The sequence below is a fragment of the Anomaloglossus baeobatrachus genome, chromosome 5, assembly GCF_048569485.1.
Source record: "Anomaloglossus baeobatrachus isolate aAnoBae1 chromosome 5, aAnoBae1.hap1, whole genome shotgun sequence".
In the NCBI taxonomy this organism is placed as follows: Eukaryota; Metazoa; Chordata; class Amphibia; order Anura; family Aromobatidae; genus Anomaloglossus; species Anomaloglossus baeobatrachus.
The window spans coordinates 62,876,598-62,898,449 of record NC_134357.1 but is presented as its reverse complement, the minus strand read 5'-3'; the positions used below and the strand labels follow the sequence as shown (position 1 = coordinate 62,898,449).

The 21,852-nt window shown below is 43.9% G+C and overlaps 1 protein-coding gene across 1 annotated transcript in view; it reads left to right on the top strand.

The window, feature by feature from the left end:
• The window catches only part of DNTT (DNA nucleotidylexotransferase), a 599,319-nt gene that overhangs the window by 217,419 nt on the left and 360,048 nt on the right, over positions 1–21,852 (top strand). Inside the window, exons 4-6 of the mRNA XM_075352281.1 lie at positions 2,870–3,040; positions 9,325–9,396; positions 20,183–20,306. Of these exons, the coding sequence (XP_075208396.1) occupies positions 2,870–3,040; positions 9,325–9,396; positions 20,183–20,306 (367 nt within the window). The remainder of the gene's footprint in view (positions 1–2,869; positions 3,041–9,324; positions 9,397–20,182; positions 20,307–21,852) is intronic.

Below are 21,852 nucleotides of genomic sequence, written 5' to 3'. Positions count from 1 at the left end.
ACTTTGCTCTGTAAACGGGGTAGGACTGCTGACATCATGCTAATTGACAGCCAGCTATCTGCTGCCTAAGGCCTGTTTCACATGTCAGTTTTTAAAAACGCATATGTCCCTCCGTGTACTGTGACTCATGGCACATGTGGGTTATCCATGTGCTATCCGTGATTCATCATCCGTGATTGGACATGGACACCTGTCTCCGCTCCTGCTGTTCGTGGTGCTGAACTCTTCTGCTGTGTTTACGGCCGCTGATGACCCCCGCTGCAGCTACTTCCGGGTTGGCTGTGCCATGCATAAATGCATGTGCATGAACCTAATTAGCCAGCCTGGAAGCAGCAGAGTGCAGCAGCGGCTTAACACAGCAGCGCTGGAAAAGGTGAGTATAAAAAGCTTTTTATTTTCAATGTATGTGTTTTTCTGGTACATGTTTCATGGATCACACCATAGTGGGGTCCGTGAGACATCAGTGATACCAGAAAAAAATGGACATGTCTCCGTGCGGTAATTATGCACACACGTGTACGCCACACAGAAACAAGTCAGTGAGAAATCACTGATGTGTGCGCAGACCCATTAATTTTAATGGGTCTGCGTATGTCCGTGATTCTGGTACGTATAAAAACTGTCACATACGTACCAGAATCACTGATGTGTGAAAGAGGCCTAATTGGGAAGCAGGCTTTCAATCAACATGACGTTGCCAGTGACGCCTGTCTACAGGGCAGAATGGATGAGAAACCATGGGTCTGTTGCTGCGATGTCAGTGGAAATGTAGCACCCAGGGGGCAGGGGGAATCAGGCACGGGGTCTCATACCTGAGTTACTCATCACTGGGCTGGTGTGGTGGTTTGAGATGTCGCGGTGGCCTGCCCGGCTTCATGCCTGAGGTGTACACCAATAAAGAGGGAGGATGATGGAGGTTGTAGTAGGAAGATTGTCATGAAGCAACGAAGCTCTCCCCTTGGCAACCGCATGAACAACTCCTGTGTTCCACCAGAGCACCGGTAAGAGATGTCTGCTCCTTTCCTCTCCTGCTGGAGAACTCTTAACTGTTGTGTTGACTCCTCACTCCCCCAGTGGCTGCTCCTCCCCCGAGTCCCTGTCACTAGTGGATGGTGCCCCCCATGTTTGAAGGCAACCTTAACACCCGACCCTAGCCTGGTCTCCATTGGGGAAGCCAACATGGTTGTGTATTTGGCTGTGTAAGTGGTGAAATCGGTACCAACCTCCTCTGGATCCTGGTTAAGCACTAAACCTTAAATCAGGTTCAGTACTCTGTAGCGACTGAAGCCTTAGGGGTGCCACAGAAGCTGCAGAATCGCTGGCGAGTTGTGGTCTAACACCACTCAGTGTTGGCAAAAAACAACGCCAGGCTCAATAGGCAGGTACTGTACGTGTTTTTCACAGATCCATAGACCTGTATAGGCCCTTATCACACGGAAACACGTGTGGTTCACAAGGATACAGGGTACATGTGAGCCGCACCATAGTTATGTGAAGATGTATGGGATTTGGTGCAGAAAGTTCTGCACCATTTCTGCATCTCTCGGCAGGAAGAACGCAACACCAAAAACTCACATTTTTGCCTTATTTTCAGTGCATTTTTGCCATGTGTTTTTGGTGCAGATTTTTTATATTCATTAGAATGGGTGAAACTGGCAACAGAAATACTGCAAGAATTGAAAAGTTGAAAATATAAATCTGCACCAAATTTGCAATGCGAAAATACTCAATGTGTGCATTAATAAAGAGGTTAAACAGAATCGGTCCTAGCACAGAACCTTGTGGTCCCCACTGGACCCAGTATTGATACTTGTGGTCTCCACTGCTGATTTTATCCCATTTAGAGAATGTACCATTTACAAAGACTCTAGTTTCCTATCTTTTAGCCAATTCCTTTCCCAGTTACATATAGTTTCCCCTAGTCCTTGCTTCTGGAGCTTTAGTATAAGGCTATTATGTGGTACAGTATCAAATGCCTTTGCAAAGTCCAAAAAAATCCCATCAGCTGCATTACCAATATCCAGATTTGAAGTTACCTCCTCATAGACCCACAACATGTTGGTTAGACATGACTTATCTTTCATGAATCCATGCTGTCTGTCAGTTATTATATTATTTTCTGCAATATATTTTTGCCGGTGATCTCTTAAAATGCCCTCAAAATTTTGCATACTACTGATGTCAGATTTTTCCGAACGGGAAAAAAAGAAAAAATAGAGGTTTTAAAAAATATGAGAAAAAAATATAAAAAAAATTGAATTACTCCTTCATTCTCTCTTTAAAAAAACAACAAAAATAAAAAATAAACATATTGATGTTGCTGTGTTTATAAAAGTTGGATTTATTGAAATATTAAATTAAATAATTAATATGATAAACTTGTAAAAACAAAAAGGCCAAAATTGCATTCTTTGAGTCACCCTGCTGCTATAAAAATATACCATAAAAAGAGATTAAAGCACTAGATTTACTCCAAAATGTTATCAATAAAAATGTTAGATTACCATGCAAAAAAATCAAGCGATCAAACAACTTCATTGAATAAAAGATTAAAAAAAGAAGAGTCTCAGAAATTGGATATACAAACCAAATATTTTTTTCTCACAATAAAAACAAAACTTAAAAAATAACTAAGAAATTCAATTTTTTTTTTTTAATTTTTCACCACACTTCGAATTTGAACAAATGAAGAGAAAAGGAGCAAAACTGGCTAAAACTGAAGGAAACACAAAAAATATCTAAGTTATCGGCGCATCCATTATTGATTCAATTAAAGTCACTTATATCTCAGACTTATGGCAGACTAGGGGGGGAAAAAGCAGAAACATTGTTTATGATATTTGATTTTCTTTCCTTTTCTTTTTTTTAGGATGCCTTTGACATTTTGGCAGAAAATTACGAATTTTGGGAAAATAAAGGTTCACGTGTGAAATTTATGAGGGCATCTGCAATTCTGAAATCCCTTCAATCTCCTATTATTTCCATTAAAGATTTGGAAGGTTTGCCACTTCTAGGGGATGAGATGAAATATATCATTGAGGTAGGGTATGTGTGATTGAAAAGAGTAATATGTGTAATAAAAAATGGATGAGAAATCAGAAAATAATTATAATAGTTATAAGAAAGTATGAAAAATAAGTCTGAAATAAGTTTAAGAAAAAAGTATAAGCAGATTGTTGGGCTGGGGGAGATCTAAAACTATTGCAATGTCCATTTTTGGAACAATCGGTACCAACTTGAATAGATGCTGACTCTTGACTTTCCGCATGGGAAAAATTAGGGGTGTCTCAATGAGGCCTAAAGGGGTGCACATTTCTTTGTAGGTATCTGTAGACACTAGTGATGGGCAGACACAAAGATAACCGGGACTGGTGGACCTAACCGTATTAAAAAAAAATCCGCTTCCGGCCTAGAATTGATTCCGGATATCTGGACAGACTCCGGTCCCCATATTAGTCTATGGGGACTAGAATCTGGCTATTAAAAATGGTGGTAGAAGGGATAGGGAAATAAGAGCAAGTGGGCTGTTCTTAGCGAGGCTCCGGCGCAGCTGTACATTGCTTCCACGGCCGCTCAGTCACTTCCAGGACCGCTCATTTACCTTCATGCATATGCGCTGTGTCGCGGGCAGAGGAGGGGACGCTGCGCTCTCCCACTGCTCGGGTCCGGCTGCCGCTTCTGGTGCGGCCTGCTGCTGCTTGGTGGCTCGAGCGATGGGCCGGATCCCGGGGACTCGAGCGGCGCTCCTCGCCCGTGAGTGAAAGGGGTTTGGTTTTTGGGATAGTTTATTGTCCGTGACGCCACCCACGGTTGTGGTGATTGTAGGGACACCACCGCTGCTCTGTATGGGAATCCCTGGAGCGGTGACAAGGAGCAGCAATGTTGTTAGTTCTCCCCTCCATGGGTAGGGGGGGTTGGTTGGTCCCGGGGCCCAGTGATGGGGTTGGGATGGTGGACAGGCGGGTTATGGGGCCTGTGGAGGTGCAGGGACGCAGGGGTAGCGCTGTGCCGCACGGCACGGAGGTACTCACTCAGCCCAAGAATGATGACACAGTTCACGGTAAACAAACGGCTGATTGGATGGGTCCCTCGGACGGCTACGGTGCTGATGTTCCCTGCAGTTAGCTGTGACGGTCACTTCCCTGCACCTAAGTACGGTTCTTTGGTAGCGATGGATTCCCACCGGTAACCCGCTCCCCAGCTTGGATATGGGCCGGAGGAGCCCCACTCTTGCCCGCAGGCGCTGGCCCTGGGAAACTGGTGCCTTGGCGGTGGCGGTGTCTCCCCTCTACGGTCGGACGGTTGCCTTCAATCGAGACTTTGTTGCTGGGAGACCCGAAGGTCCCCTACACTGACGGATTTGGCAAATTCTGGCGACTCCTAGCCTTGCCGGGATCCGAAAGGCCCCTGCCGCTGGTGCTGACTGTTCTTTGTATACCGCTCCGGTACCGCCGGGCCACCACCCGTCCACGGTCCTTTCGGCAACCTCCGAGCAGTCTCTCCTGCAGAAGGTCACCACCGTCTGTCAACCTTGCTGTCTCAGTCCGAAGCACACACCCGGACTAACTTCAGGCTTCTTGCTGTCACTTTTCTCCTACTACTTCCACTGCTGTCACTTGCTCCTCTACCACTTCCATCAACTTCAAACTCCAAACTCTATCTGCCTGGTTTTCCCGCCTCCAGGGTGGGAACTCCTCGGTGGGCGGAGCCAACTGCCTGGGCCACCCCCTGGTGTGGACATCAGCCCCTGGAGGAAGGCAACAAGGGTTTCTGGTCTGACCTTGGTGTTCCTGCAGGGAATGTGGGGTGCGTGTGGTGTTATGACCTGTGACCCCTGGCTTGCCCAGGGCGTCACAGCTGCTTCCCCCACCCATCTCCTAGACACTCCTCTGATGAGGAGCTATGTAATGCTGGAGAAACCCTTTAACCTTATAGGTCAGGGTATGTTCACATATTTTTCATACTTTTTTCCTTGTGGTTTTTAATGTCTTTCTTTTTACAAAGTTTTTGCAGTGGAAACATGCCAAAAGCAATATCGTTTTGATACACCCCAAATTATTATTCTTAAAAATCCATAAAAAATTATGTCAAAAGTGTAAAAAGTTTAAAAAAAACATCAAAACAGTCCAAAAAACACGCATTCTTACAAAACTATGACAAAAAAAACTTTGAGATTTGGATTCGAAAAATCAATGCAAAAAAATCTCAAAAGTTCACACTACGTCTTTTTTCGGTAGTCAAAAACATCTATGCTTCAGGGATTGTGCTTTTTCTCTGGAATTTTGCAATCCTGAAGCTTCTTTTCTTTTGTATTGTCTGATAATTTCTTGTGAACTTTTTCATTGTTTACTTCCCGTTAGCGTTTTTTCTTTTTAGCATTATTGGGCATTTTTTGTACCATTTTTGTACAATTTTTGTAACATTTTTTAAGCAAAAACACTGACAAAGTCTAAACATTTACTGAGCGTCTTTTTAGTGTTCCCATTGTCTTTTGTTATAAAGGATTGAACTTCTTCAGATCAGAAAATGCCAGACAGATGTACATTACTAATTTTAAGAGTGAAGCATTTAGAAGATATGAACATGTTCTTTTCCATATAAATAATAATAATAGGAACATTACTTTCATAATTTTGTTAGCAATTTTGTCACCCTTATTTTTAACGGACTCAATCTATAGAAGGCAGAAAAAGGCATAGTGTGAATATACCTTTACTGTTTTGTTTGCATTAGTTTATTTCACTCAATTTTATGCACTCAGTAGAGGAGCACAATCATTATTTTGGACCCCAATGTAAAATCTGTAACAGAGCCCCTAAACACAGTATGTATCTTTTAAAATGTTGTTGTCTTTTTTTTTGGAAAAGGGGACATTGGACCTATTCCAGCAACAGGTGCCAGGTGCAAAGTCTACATGTGCATCCTGTGAAGCTACACCAATAATGCTGAGTTACTTTGTATTTACTCAATGTCATGAAAAATTCAAATGAACACAATATTTTGTGAAAAAAATGGCTCCAGATAGTTATAGTTATTAATTAGATGTGCTAACACTGCTCTCTGGTTTTCCAATAAATACCATAAAGGGCATCGGTCAGTAGGATCAACCTTTCTAAGCTGTCTATATGGGCATGCAGGTCTTATGCGGGCTTTACACGAGACGAGCTTTCGTGCGATGCATCGTCGGGGTCACGGTTTTCGTGACGCACATCCGGCATCGTTCACGACGTCGTATCGTGTGACACCTCCGAGCGATGCAGTATCGCTCATAAATCGTGAGTCGTGTACTCGTCGCTCAGTTTTCAAAAATTGTTTAATTAAAATGGCGCTGGTTGTTCATCGTACCCGGGGTAGCACACATTGCTCCGTGTGACACCCCGGGAACGATGAACACAGCTTACCTGCGTCCCATGGCTCCTGGCGGCTATGCGGAAGGAAGGAGGTGGGCGGGATGTTTACGTCCTGCTCATCTCCGCCCCCTGCTTCTATTGGCCGGCCGCTGTGTGACGTCTCTGTGACGCCGAACATCCCTCCAACTTTAGGAAGAGGAGGTTCGCTGCCCACAACAAGGTCGCTCAGCAGGTAAGTACGTGTGACAGGGGTTTCACGACTTTGTGCAACACGGGCAGCGATTTGCCCGTGACGCACAAACGACGGGGGCGGGTACGATCGATCGTGAAATCGCCTCGTGTAAAGCAGGCTTTAGGAAGCTGGATAAAGTGATACTTTGATATCTGCAATCTGATGTCTTGTTCCAGACACATCCACATTTCTTTCAATATGTAAATGAGCTTTTAAGATCTATGTGCCAGACATAGAGTTAGTTCCCTTATTAGAAATGAAAGTGGCATTACCAGTGCGAGACATGTAATGACTGACAGTCTGCTCTTCTAATCTTCAGGTCTCACACTGCATGAAAGCTATATAGGATATACTTAGAAAAATGAAGATTCTGTGTGCAAATATTGGCCAATTCTTGTGTACCCATCAAACGCGGCAAGGTGACCTTTCTTTGTTAGACAGCCTCCTATTCGGACTGTGCTCTCTGCCCTTCAGTCACAGGGTGGTTTTAATTAGTGTCAGATCCTATCTGCCTATATATTTGTAGACTTTTAGTCCACGAAAAGCATGACACTAGGATAGGGTCCCATCAAAAAAAGGTCACCTTGTGTAATGGGTGTGTTACGGGTGACAGTCAGTCATGTGGTTTCTGGCAATAGAAGGTCACAGCGTTTGGCTGCACAAAATGCTCCCTGACTTTCTATTGTTCCTGCTGTTAGTATTCATTGTACTAGGTAGACTTCCTGCTGGGTTTTCATCTATTCCCCTTTAAAGCTGGGTTCACACATAGCGACAGCGACAACGACGTCGCTGTAACGTCACCATTTTCTGTGACGCAGCAGCGACCTTGTAAGTCGCTGTTATGATCGCTGCTTAGCTGTCAAACACAGCAGAAGCAGCAGCGATCATAACGACATGCAGCGCTGTGCTACATGTGCAGAGAGCAGGGAGCCGCGCACACTGCTTAGCGCTGGCTCCCTGCACTCCTAGCTACAGTACACATCAGGTTAATTACCCGATGTGTACTGCAGCTACATGTGCAGAGAGCAGGGAGCAGGCAGCATTAGAGTGGCGGACGCTGGTAACGAAGGTAAATATCGGGTAACCAGGGAAAGGTCTTCCCTTGGTTACCCGATGTTTACCGTGGTTACAGCTTACCGCAGCTGCCAGACGCCGGCTCCTGCTCCCTGCTCGCTTCATTTCGTCGCTCTCTCGCTGTCACACACAGCGATGTGTGCGTCACAGCGGGAGAGCGACGACCAAAAAATGAAGCTGGACATTCAGCAACGACCGGCGACCTCACAGCAGGGGCCAGGTCGTTGCGGGATGTCACACACAGCGACAGTGACGGGACGTTGCTGCAACGTCACAGAAAATGGTGACGTAGCAGCAACGTCGTTGTCGTCGTCGCTGTGTGTGACACCACCCTAAGACCTAGTGGAGCCCTCCTTCCATCCAGCTGCTGATTATCAGTATTCTCCATGTGCTTAAATACTCCCATCTTCCCTGGACTTGTGCTTGTGATATTCAGTTCATTCAAACTCTGGTTGCAAGCAGGTGGCTTGTACTCCTCTGTGCTATCGTTGCTTAAAACTTTTCTGAACTTCTACCTGAGTCATCTGTAGATAAGTAGTTCATGCAGTTTTCCCCTGTGTGTCTTATTGTGTCTTCTCTAGTGTTCAGTTGGGTTGATGAAGAGCTCATCCCACCCGTTTCCTATTTAAGGCCCAGCACTAGGGATATCTAGGGTCAGGTATCCGGCTTGGTATATAGGTGCGGAACCTGTCTAGGGTGGTGAGGGACCCCAGGGACCAGCAGTAGGTTTGGTCAGGGGTCACATCTCCCCCTCTCTAGATAAAGGGTTTCCCTTCCCCTCACTTTCGCCGTTTGCTTGATCCTTCCCCATACCGAGCATGACACCTTGCCGTGGTTGATGAGCACATAAGAATTGGCCAATTTTTGCGTAAAGAACCTTTATTTTTTTAAGTATGTCTCACACTGGTAATGTCTCCTATCATTTCAAGTAAACTCTTGAGGCAGATTCTTAGGGAGCTTTATGTCCGACCCATAGATCTTAACAGCTCATTTACATATGAAGAAAAACATGGATTTCTCTGGAATAAAACATCATATCACAGATAATAAGGTATCATTTCGTTAGCTTTCTATGATCTACATGCTCATATAGCTAACTTAGGAGGGTTTATCCTACTGACAGATTTCCTTTAATAGCTTTTTTTACATACTACTAGCTGATTGGCTGATTTTTAGGCTTCCTGTACAGCAACGAATGTAATTGGACAAGACCATCTATGCAAGAATCTATAAGCTCCATCCTATACACTATGGTGCTTCTCTTTAGGTGGTAGAGAAGCGTTTATGGCCCCTTTGTGTTTTAGGACCCAAATGTCTATGCTACTCTACTAATGCACACCGTATAATTACCTACATTAAATCTTGGTTTAATTAGGTTAATTATTTACTGAAATTTAGTCTTGATTACATTATTTAATTACAGTCACATATACCTTGAAGTGATCAAGATTTGTACTTCAACCATTTGCAAGAGGCTTCAGACTAAGTTGAACCTTTTTATTTTTTTTTTACATTGAATAATGAGAGACTAAAAATTATAAAGACTACATTAAGTTGAACGTTTTGAAAAGAATAAAACAACATATTGGAAGTGTCTTTTATATATCGCTCAATATAACTGAAGGTTTGTGAAATTATCTGACTGAATAAAATGTTTTTTATCATTAGGATATCCTTGAAGAGGGACAATGTTGCCGAGTTGTAGAAGTGCAGAATTCGGAGCGATATAAAGCATTTAAGGTATAGTATTCATTTATTAATCAGTCATTTATTAGTCATGTCATTAGGTGTTGTCCCTAGAACAAGGGATGATGTATGATAAAATGTCAGGGTGAAGACATACAACGCCGGACGACGGCGGGCCGTTTCGTAAACAAGTTGCTTCTACGGGTCCAGTAAGGTTAGTTGCGTGATATCCACCCTCTTATACGAGGTAGGTAGCGTCACCAGGTGATTAAAATACATTTAAATGAACTGACACCAGTTACAATTTGAAAAAAGCAGATATACGATAATAAATATATCAGACCAAATATAAAACGTCAACATCATGACATCAAAAAGGGCATACCGGAGATAAGGAACATAAGTATACATTATATACTCTTTACATCATTCTTACAAATGTTTACAAAAGGAGAGATTACATGATCATAAATGTAATTGAGAGTGCGACCGTTTCTGCCTACACTTTGGATATCTTCATGGTCTATACCTTGGGACACGGACCCGGATCTCATATGCTCCATCAGAACTGAGCGGTCAGCCTATTTTATATAAAATAGATGTATGTAATGCAAAGAAAAAAAACCCTCTAATAGCGCAGCTGTATTCAGGCTCAGACTGGCCCGCCAGAGACCTGGAGCATCCTCCATTGAGTCCCTTTTGCAGTAGTATGTCTCTTAAGGGTGATTACATGCTGCGACATCGCTAGCGATTGCTAGCGATGTCGCAAGCGATAGCACCCGCCCCCGTCGTTCGTGTGACATTTGTTGATCGCTGCCGTAGCGAACATTATCTCTCACGCACATACCTTTTCAGCGACGTCGCTGTGACCACCGAACAATCCCTCCTTAAAGGGGGAGGTGCGTTCAGCGTCATAGCGACGTCACTGCGGCGTCACTAAGCGGCCATCCAATAGCAGAGGAGGGGCAGAGATGAGTGGCCGGAACATCCCGCCCACCTCCTTCCTTCCTCATTGCCGGTGGACGCAGGTAAGGAGATGTTCATCGTTCCTGCGGTGTCACACATAGCGATGTGTGATGCTGGAGGAATGACGAACCACCAGTGGCATGCACCACCAACAATATTATGAAAAGGAGCGACGTGTCAACGGTCAATGATTTTTTACGCTTTTGCAATCGTTGATCGTCGCTCCTTGGTGTCACGCGCTGCGATGTCGCTGACGGCGCCGGATGTGCGTCACTAACGACGTGACCCCGACGATATATCGTTAGCGATGTCGCAGCGTGTAAAGCACAGAAGTCATAATACAAACTTTGTGCGTTTGCCCTATACTAGGCTTATAATAGTTCACAATATAGACTACAGTTCAAACGTTTGGGGTCACCCAGACAATTTTGTCTTTTCCATGAAAAATCATACTTTTATTTATCAAATGAGTTGCATAATGAGTAGAAAGTAGAGTCCAGACAGTGACGAGGTTAGAAATAATGATTTTTACTTGAAATAATAATTTTCTCCTCACACTTTGCTTTGGTCACAGAATTCTCCTTTGCAGCAATTCCAGCTATGCAGACCTTTGGCATTCTAGCTGTTAATTTGATGAGGTAATCTGGAGATATTTCACCCCATGCTTCCAGAAGGCCCTCCCACAAGTTGGATTGGCTTGATGGGTACTTTTTGTGTACCATTTGGTCAAGCTGCTCCCACAACAGCTCAATAGGGTTGAGATCTGGTGACTGGGCTGGCCACTCCATTACAGATAGAATACCAGCTGCCTGATTCTTCCCTAAATATTTCATGCCTAATTTGGAGGTGGCTTTTGGTCATTGTCCTGTTGTAGGATGAAATTGGCTCCAATCAAGCGCTGTCCACAGGGTATAACAGGGTGTTGCAAAATGGAGTGATGGCCTTCCTTATTCAAAATCCCTTTTACCTTGTACAAATCTTCCACTTTACCAGCACCAAAGCAACCCCAGACCATCGCATTACCTCCAAAATGCTTGACAGATGGCGTCAGTCACTCTTCCAGCATCTTTTCAGTTGTTCTGCATCTCACAAATGTTCTTCTGTGTGATCCAAACACCTCAAACTTTGATTTTTCTGTCCATAACACTTTTTTATAATCTTCCTCTGTCCAATGTCTGTGTTCTTACATATTAATCTTTTCCTTTTATTAGCCAGTCTCAGATATGGCTTTTTCTTTGCCACTCTGCCCTGAAGGCCAGCATCCCGGAGTCGCCTCTTCACTGTAGACCTTGACCCTGGCATTTTGCGGGTACTATTTAATGAAGCTGCCAGTTGAGGACCTGTGAGGCATCAATTTCTCAAACTAGAGACTCTAATGTACTTGTCTTTTTGCTCAGTTGTGCAGCGCGGCCTCACACTTCTGTTTCTACTCTGCTTACAGCCTGTTTGTGCTCTCCTCTGAAGGGAGTAGTACACACCATTGTAGGAAATCTTCAGTTTCTTGGCAATTTCTAGCATGGAATATCCTTCATTTCTAAGAGTAGACTGTTGAGTTTCACATGAAAGTTCTCTTTTTCTGGCCATTTTGAGAGTTTAATGGAACCAACAAATGTAATGCTCCAGATTCTCAACTAGCTCAAAGAAAAGGTCAGGCTTTCTCTAATCAGCAAAATTGTTTTCAGCTCTGCTAACATACTTGCACAAGGGTTTTCAAGGGATTTCTAAACATCCATTAGCCTTCTAACACAGTTAGCAAACACAATGTACCATTAGAACACTGGAGTGGTGGTTATTGGAAATGGGCATTTATACACCTATGTAGATATTGCATTAAAAAACAGACATTTGAAGCTACAATACTAAATTACCACATTAACAATGTATAGAGGGGATTTCTATTTAATTTAATGTTAGCTTCATTGAAAAAAATGTGTTTTTCTTTCAAAAATAAGGAAATATCTAAGTGACCCTAAACTTTTGAACTGTAGTGTAGATTAAAAAAAAATGACAAAACATTGGGCTTTATCCACACACAATGGTAGATTAATTAAAGGGATTTTCTGGTTACACAAAGTTGTCACCTACCCATGTGATAGGTGATATAACTTCTAAATCGGTGGTGGTCACACAGCTGGTACCCCCAAGCCAGAATGTGACACTTTTGTTCCCTACCTGAACGGTGCCGAAGAGCCGTCTGCCACTCCATCATCCTCTGTGGGATTGCCGGAGATTGTCGAACAAGATTTTCATATGCCAGTCTAAAAATAATGTGCATTGGGATGAGTTGCAGTGATTTTTTTTTAAGATGCATGCATTTGGTTCAAACTGCCTGAAAGTTAGTCCCTTTTTACACTGCGTTCCTCTCCCTTTTCAGTGGTCTCATCGAGAATTCTATTTCGAACCCCCTGCAAAACGGGTTTCGGACGTATGCGCCAACGGGGCCACTGGCTATAATGGTGCAGATGCAGTCACCGTGTGCTCCATTTTCAGGCGTATATGCTTACTGGAGGTGGACACCAAGACGCATACTACTACATCTGTATGTCCACCTCCAATAGGTGTATTTCCCCGAAAATGGTGCATGACAGAGCACACCATGACTCCGTCTGCACCATTATAGTAATTGGCCCCTTCGGCGCATACATCCAAAACCGGTTTTGCTGGGGGTTCAGATGGAAGCCCCGATGAGAGAGAAACGCAGTGTGAAATCGGCCTTAAGCGGGCTTTACACGAGGCGATAGATTGTGCGATATGTCGTCGGGGTCACGGTTTTCGTGACGCACATCCGGCATACCGCACGACGTCGTCTCGTGTGACACCTCCTAGCGATGCAGTAATGCTCACTAATCGTGAGTCGTGTACTCGTCACTAGGTTTCATAAAATTGTTTAATTAAAATGGCGGAGGTTGTTCATCGTTGACGTGGCATCACACGTTGCTCCGTGTGACACCACGGGAAAGATGAACAGCAGCTTTACCTGCCTCCCGCGGCACCCGACGGCTTAATGGAAGGAAGGAGGTGGGCGGGATGTTTACATCCCGCTCATCTCCGCCCCTCCGCTTCTATTGGCCGCCTGCCGTGTGACGTCGCTGTGACACCGAACGTCCCGCCCACTCCAGTAAGTGGACGTTCGTCGCCCACAGCGAGGTCGTCCGGAAGGTAAGTATGTGTGACGGGGGGTAAACGAGTTTGTGCGCCATGGGCAACTAATTGCCCGTGATGCAAAAACGACGGGGGCGGGTACGATCGATTGTGCTATCGCACAATCTATCGTCTCGTGTAAAGCAGACTTTAGAGAATAACATTTACTAAAGCCCAACGCAGATAGATGCCAACTGAAAATTATAGCGTGCATCCGTTTAAATAGCTCTAACATTTAAGGGGTTATCTTACCCCATACGAGATCAACATGATTTAGGGGTCGAAACCCTGATTACAGAGATACGTCACTTACTGAGCTGTTTGCAGCCATTTTGATAAAATCGCAATTTTATCTGCTGCAGATCTAGCAGTTCTCTGAATTCTGAGCTCTGTATAACCCCACGCACATCATTGATTAACACCTTTCTACATACACTGTGCATAGGCAGAAAGATGCCAATCAGATCTGTGGTGAGGTTAGGGTTGTGGCTGTATAAATATGATGTATGAATATGGAGGAATACCCAACAGCATATTTACTAGTCCTCTAATGATAATCTGCTGCTGATTAAACAGTTATTTTATCAAAACTACAACAAGCAGCCTAGTAAGTGACACATCGCTGGATTCAGGGTCTCCATTATGCCGCTCTCAAACTACATGGCAAAAATCTGGTGACAGATCCCTTTGAATATATAAATGGTCAAGGTCCACCATGGAGGGAACTATTAGGAGGTCCTTCTTTCCAAGATATCAAAATGTCCAACTGTGCCAGGACGTATTGAAAGCAAATATTTTTTAGATGACAATAAAATAATCTGCAAGTAAATCTCATAAATTAAAAATAACATTCTAGTAATTTCAATTTACCTGGCGGTCTAACCCTTTTTATGATCGTTTCCACGTTCTCTATGACAGAATTAGCTCCAATATTATTTCCTCTGCAGATGTTAATGAAACCGTGTGCCATATTCCGATGGTGCCTTAAAAAATAATAAATGGAAAATAATTAAAAATACCAGATATAAATCTCTTTTAATGAGAATTGCAATAATGTGCCTGGAGGAAATGTACCAACGCCGTTCTCAATAAGAATAGCCAATATTAGAGTTAAATTACTTTGGAACATTGTCACTTTTTATTGCAGTCGGCTCGTGCAGTCTACTACAAAGAAAATATTAGTTTGCAGACACGACTGGAAATATTGCATCCATAGCATAAAAATTTATTGACTCTGACTTTTGAAACTATCAGAAACATATTGAGAATAATAAATTTGCATCTGATCATTCTTGGATATGAACCAAGCGCAAGGAAAATTTGTTTTCGAATGAGTTTTTGGTCTTATATCTTGTTGTAGAATTAAAGGGGTTGTCCACTACTTTTACACTGATGGTCTATCCTTAAGGCCCATTTACACGCTATGAAATCGCTAGCGAGCGTACCACCCCCCCCCCCGTCGTTTGGGCATCACGGGCAACTCGCTGCCCATGGCGTACAATTTCACTAACACACGTCACACATACTTACCTTCCTAGCGACGTCGCTGTGGACGGCGAACAACCTCTTTGTTAAGGGTGAGGTCACAGTGACGTCACACAGCGGCCGACCAATAGAAGCAGAGGGGCAGAGAGCAGACGCATTAGCGACACGCCCACCACTTGCCGGAGGATGCAGGTAAGCTGTTGTTCGACGTTCCTAGGGTGTCACACGTAGCGATGTGTGCTGCCTCAGGAACGACGAACAACCTGCGTCCACAACGACCAACGAGATTTTAAAAATGAACGACGTGTCAACGATCAACGATAAGGTGAGTATTTTTGATCGTTAACACTCACTCGGAGCTGTTACACACAACGACGTCGCTAACGATGCCGGATGTGCGTCACGAATTCCGTGACCCCGACGACATATCGTTAGCGAAATCGTTGTGTGTAAATGGGCCTTTAGGATAGGTCAGCAATGTCTGATTGGCCAGGGTTCGAAACCCCGCACCCCCGCTGATCAGCTGTTCTCATCCCTGGCGGCAGCAGCAGGTAGCCGGAAATGCTAGTTCCAGATCTGCTCCGTCTTCTGATAGTGGCCATGGCCGTATACACCACATCCGCCTCTTATTAATTTGAATGGGAGGTGTATATGCAGTACCCGACCACGGCCGCTACAGAAGACGGAGCAGTGCCGCAGCTGAGCATTTTTGGCTCACTGCTGCTGCCGCTGGGACCGAGAGCAGCTCATCGGCGAGGGTGCGGGGTGTCAGACCCGGGACGATCAGACATTGATGACCTATCCTAAGGATAGGCCATCAATGTAAAAGTAGTGGACAACCTCTTTAAAGCAAATTTGTTTCTAGAATATAATAGGAGATTGCTTAAAGTGACTTTGAAGCCCCTAAACTATAATAATCAGATTCAAATATGCTGATTACAAATTTGTCATTTTATCTTTTTACTAGACTGCATTTATCCTGTTGTGTGATCACAAACGAGTCATGTACATGGATGAGACGGATGAGACAGACGTTACCCATGCAGATGCTCCATATAAGTAAAGCTGGCTTGTCAGGGGATGGGAATTTCTCCCAAGTCCCCTATGTAAATGAGCCTTTCGTTTTGCCGTGCGTTCATCTTTTTCCATGGATAGAGGAGAAAGCCATTGCTAGAGTAATCTGGCAGTGGCTTATTTCCAATGAAGACAAAATGATTGGCTGTTAATGTTCCTACAGCCCGATCACACATCTTTCCAAACATCATCTGCTAGGGTAAAGTCAGTAGACCATCCCCCCTATACACATCAGTTGGTCTGTCTTTCCCATTGAAATTGATGGATTTGGCTTATTTTCATCTAATATATATGGTGAGCCTTAGATGGTTGAAGATAAAAAAAATCATAAACTGTTATCAACGCCTTTTAATCACTTTATCTGAACACCTAGCAAGTCACCCATACACTTTAGATAGCTGTTGGCCAAATATTGGTTCAGAGAATCATTTTGCTGGCATCTATCTTACCCAACTCTTCCCAACATCTCTAGCGGTGGCAACAAAAGGATCGACAATCCAAATTTGGACAAGATTCTTCACTGTAAGAGCAGTGAGGCTATGGAACTCTCTGCCACATAATGTTGTAATGGTTGACTCTTTACTAAAATTTAAGACAGGCCTGGATTCCTTTCTTGAAAAATATAATATTATGGGTTATATGCACTAGATTCTGTGATGGGGCGTTGATCCAAAAAACTAGTCTCATTGCCCTATGTGGAGCCGGGAAGGAATTTTTAACCTAATATGGAGCTTACTGTCTGCCCTAAGTGTTTTTGCCTTCCTCTGGATCAACATGTTAAGCTCTGGGTTGAACACAATGGATTTAAGTCTACCTTTAACCTAAGGGGTACTTCTCACATAGCGAGATCGCTGCTGAGTCACAGGCTTTGTGACGTACCAGTGACCTCATTAGCGATCTCGCTGTGTGTGACACTAAGAAGCGACCTGGCCCCTGCTGTGAGATCGCTGATCATTACACACTGTTCTGGCTCATTTTTTGCTCATTGGTCTCCTGCAGGGCAGCACACATCGGAGTGTTTGACGGCGGGAGACCAACGAGCACCGACTCTGTGTAAGCAGCGTACGCTGGTAACCAGGGTAAATATCGGGTAACTAAGCAAAGCACTTTGCTTGGTAATCTGATATTTACCCTGGTTACCAGCGTACACCGCTTGCAGGCTGCCCCCGGCATTGAAGTCTGGCTCATGCGCACTATAATACTTTGATCTGCCCTGCTCAGGGCAGATCAAAGTGTGCCTGGGCAGGACTTCAATGCCGGCCTGTGTGCATGACGTAGGACACGTCATGCACCCCGTCTTCAGAAGCAGGAGGACAAAGATGGCCGAAAGAGAAGGCGCCGCACTCAGAGAACGGAGACACCCATATGACCAGTCTGCACCGAACTGACCATTAGGTGAGTATTATAAAGTCATTTTTATGTTCTACATAGCGGCCTGGGCTCTTATATACAGCATGTCAGAATGTTGTATGTAAGAGGTCACTGGTGGTGGCCGCAGCTTATAGGCCCCAAATCTGGTGACAGGTTCCCTTTAAATCTAATGATAGCTAAAATAAACTGCATATCACAGGTAAAGCACAAAATAGCTGCAAAGCTACCTAAACAAGGCAACGTTGTCCACAGGCTTTTGCCGATAATACCTTATGAAGAATCAGAGTAGTGTTGTTTATGGGAAAAAAATCAGACTTTGTTTTTCAGAATCTTTTATAACCATTTTAAGCTATAGTTCCTTAATATAGTGTTATTTTCCAAAATTATAACTCTAGCTGCAGAAGTGCATAATAAGATGTGTGCAGAAGGAAATCTAATACTGCATGCTTGACCTTCAGGACGCACGTTGTATCCCTATAAAATAAAAATAACAAGTTCTCATTATTTTTTATGGATTTTCGTTGTTTATACAGTAAGGTATGAAAGTAGTTCAATGCACTTAAAATATCATCCAAATATCTGCTGTTATGATAAGATCAGAGGCCTATCTTCAAGTTTCTGGGCTCCACTGCAAAATCTGCATCAGATCTCCTCCATATCCCATATGGCCTGTTAATACTGGTGTCCTCAATGAAACTCTTGGAAGTGCTGGGCACTCTATGGGTAGCATATTGTAAGCTAATGTGGAAAGGGGACACCCAAAAATTAAATTTGTCATACCCTCCGTGGCTAGGCAGCGTCAAATCCCTTAGGTTTCACCCAGGGTACTCCCTGGCCTTGGCACTCCTGTACCGGACTTTTTCTTGTCTTGCACCCAGCTGGTTTTTATATATTTATTTCAATTGTTTACTGTCATATTTTATTGATATACTAATAAAGTTTATTTTAATTGAGGTTTGAGGATTTCTGTTACTTTTATTTACACTCTTCCCTATTTTGATAATTACTTAGCATGTTTTAAAGAAGGAGGAGATGAACAGAACAGATTGATATACAGTGCCTACAAGTAGTCTTCAACCCCCTGCAGATTTAGCAGGTTTGATAAGATGCAAATAAGTTAGAGCCTGCAAACTTCAAACAAGAGCAGGATTTATTAACAGATGCATAAATCTTACAAACCAACAAGTTATGTTGCTCAGTTAAATTTTAAAAAATTTTCAACATAAAAGTGTGGGTCAATAATTATTCAACCCCTAGGTTTAATATTTTGTGGAATAACCCTTGTTTGCAATTACAGCTAATAATCGTCTTTTATAAGATCTGATCAGGCCGGCACAGGTCTCTGGAGTTATCTTGGCCCACTCCTCCATGCAGATCCTCTCCAAGTTATCTAGGTTCTTTGTGTGTCTCATGTGGACTTTAATCTTGAGCTCCTTCCACAAGTTTTCAATTGGGTTAAGGTCAGGAGACTGACTAGGCCACTGCAACACCTTGATTTTTTCCCTCTTGAACCAGGCCTTGGTTTTCTTGGCTGTGTGCTTTGGGTCGCTGTCTTGTTGGAAGATGACATGATGACCCATCTTAAGATCCTTGATGGAGGAGCGGAGGTTCTTGGCCAAAATCTCCAGGTAGGCCGTGCTATCCATCTTCCCATGGATGCGGACCAGATGGCCAGGCCCCTTGGCTGAGAAACAGCCCCACAGCATGATGCTGCCACCACCATGCTTGACTGTAGGGATGGTATTCTTGGGGTCATATGCAGTGCCATCCAGTCTCCAAACGTCACGTGTGTGGTTGGCACCAAAGATCTCGATCTTGGTCTCATCAGACCAGAGAACCTTGAACCAGTCTGTCTCAGAGTCCTCCAAGTGATCATGAGCAAACTGTAGACGAGCCTTGACATGACACTTTGAAAGTAAAGGTACCTTACGGGCTCGTCTGGAACGGAGACCATTGCGGTGGAGTACGTTACTTATGGTATTGACTGAAACCAATGTCCCCACTGCCATGAGATCTTCCCGGAGCTCCTTCCTTGTTGTCCTTGGGTTAGCCTTGACTCTTCGGACAAGCCTGGCCTCGGCACGGGTGGAAACTTTCAAAGGCTGTCCAGGCCGTGGAAGGCTAACAGTAGTTCCATAAGCCTTCCACTTCCGGATGATGCTCCCAACAGTGGAGACAGGTAGGCCCAACTCCTTGGAAAGGGTTTTGTACCCCTTGCCAGCCTTGTGACCCTCCACGATCTTGTCTCTGATGGCCTTGGAATGCTCCTTTGTCTTTCCCATGTTGACCAAGTATGAGTGCTGTTCACAAGTTTGGGGAGGGTCTTAATTAGTCAGAAAAGGCTGGAAAAAGAGATAATTAATCCAAACATGTGAAGCTCATTGTTCTTTGTGCCTGAAATCTTAATACTTTTTCTTCTGTGCCCCTCCGTTCCAAAGTTATGCCATCCGGAAATAAAGATGTACATTTTCCCTTCAGCTAACAGGGCGTGTACCACAGAACTTCCTTCTCTTTTCACCTCTGACACTGGCCAATCACAACATGGCCACGCCCACAGAGAAGTTTTGTGGTACACGCCCAGTGAGTTGAAGGGAAAAGTTGCACCTTTATTTTCGGAGGGTTTAACTTTGGAACGAAGGGTCACAGAAGAAAAAGAAAAACTGTTCCAGAATCAGTACATGAGCACCATTTCAAAAATGTAATCAGTTTTTTTTTTAAAAAAATCAAATGACAGATTCACTTTAAGTTTTGACTTGACTGATCCATTAACTTATTAAATGTTTTGTTTTTTTTAATTCAACAGGTTTTTACATCTATCTTTGGAGTGGGGCTGAAGACTGCAGAAAAGTGGTACAGAATGGGGCTTAGGACATTAGAAGATATAAAAAACAAAATGGATTTGAAACTTACCAGCATGCAGAAACATGGTAAAATTTACTTATATTGATCATGTTTAGTTATAATATTTACTGAAAAAGACCGACTTTGTAGAGAAATACTGTAGTTCTATAGTAATACCTGAGGAAAGCTTGGACGACAGTGCATATAGACTAATGAACTATATGCCTGGAGGCTACCCTTGTATGTAGGGTCAATTGGTCAGAAAAATAGACACATGTATCTCTTGTGGCTTCGTCTTCCCTAAATTGGAGGCACATAAGGTTCAAAGTCAAATATAATGTTTTTAGATGCATGCGTGATTTCTGAAATCTGACGCAATTCCGAAAATTATTTTTGTTCTGCGGAAAGTCATGCTGAGACTTTCAATAACCTCTGATCGCAACACACATCCTACAGCTGCTTTGACAGTTTACGAGCCATATACAAGTACCCACTTAATTTTCCATACCTTAAATTGCATCTGCCATGCAAGGCTGAAAATATACACATCCATCACTCATCCAGTAAAGAAATATAATTTTAATACATTTCTCCTTAGTCCAAAGAAATGACATAAAGCCACTTTAAAACTTTCAACCTAGCAAGGAAGAAATATAATAGAAAAGTGGAAGCCGATTGCCCCAGATCTACTCTAACTTCTCTGAATATCTACTAGCTGTAATCTGCCCCATCCAACACCCTCACCAATTACAGTCAGCTACACTAATTATCATCTGTGTCAATTGAACGAAGCTGGTGGATAGCTCATGTTTTTTGATCACAAAATGTTGACCTCACATTTTATTAGATATGGGATTTATGTTTTCATTTCCGTATTTTTCGGACCATAAGACGTACTTTTTTCCCCCCAAATGTTGGGGGAAAGTGTGGGGTGCGTTTTATGGTCTGAATGTGGCTGCGGGGAATGAGGTGCTGCGGTGGAGCGGGTCATCGGGGGCACGAGCAGGCTGTAGCAGCCTGCCGTGACCACGTGGACCCGCTCATTACATATGCACGCCCATCCCCCGGTCCATCATCTCTCAGCGCTGACAGGTGGGCGGGGGGATGAGCGGGGGGTGCGCGCATAATTAACAGCCGGCCCGCATGATCACCCCTGGCAACTACAGCCTGGAATGATCATGTGCGGCTGTATTCACTGCCCCCGTGCATCATTATCAGCGCGGGGTGCAGTGAAACAGTACACTCACTCGTCACCGTGTGTGGAGCCGTCCCCCTGCAGCATCGCGATGTCTTCCTGTCTGTGCCGGTCAGCTGATCTGTGTGGACACTAGCGGCGCGCACAGCGATGACGTCATCGCTGTGCTCACCGCTCTCTACACAGATCAGCTGACCGGCACAGACAGGAAGACATCGCGATGCTGCAGACAATGGTGACGGCTCCACTCAGCAGCGCTACAGCTGAGACAGAGAGGAAGATGATCGGTGCTGCAGGGAGTGAGGAAAGGCAAGTATAAACGTTTATTTTTTTTTTCTGTGCCATAGGATACAGGCCATATACTAGGATGGAGGTATTTTATGAGCAGGATGGGGGTATATTATGAGCAGGATGGGGGTATATGAGCAGGATGGGGT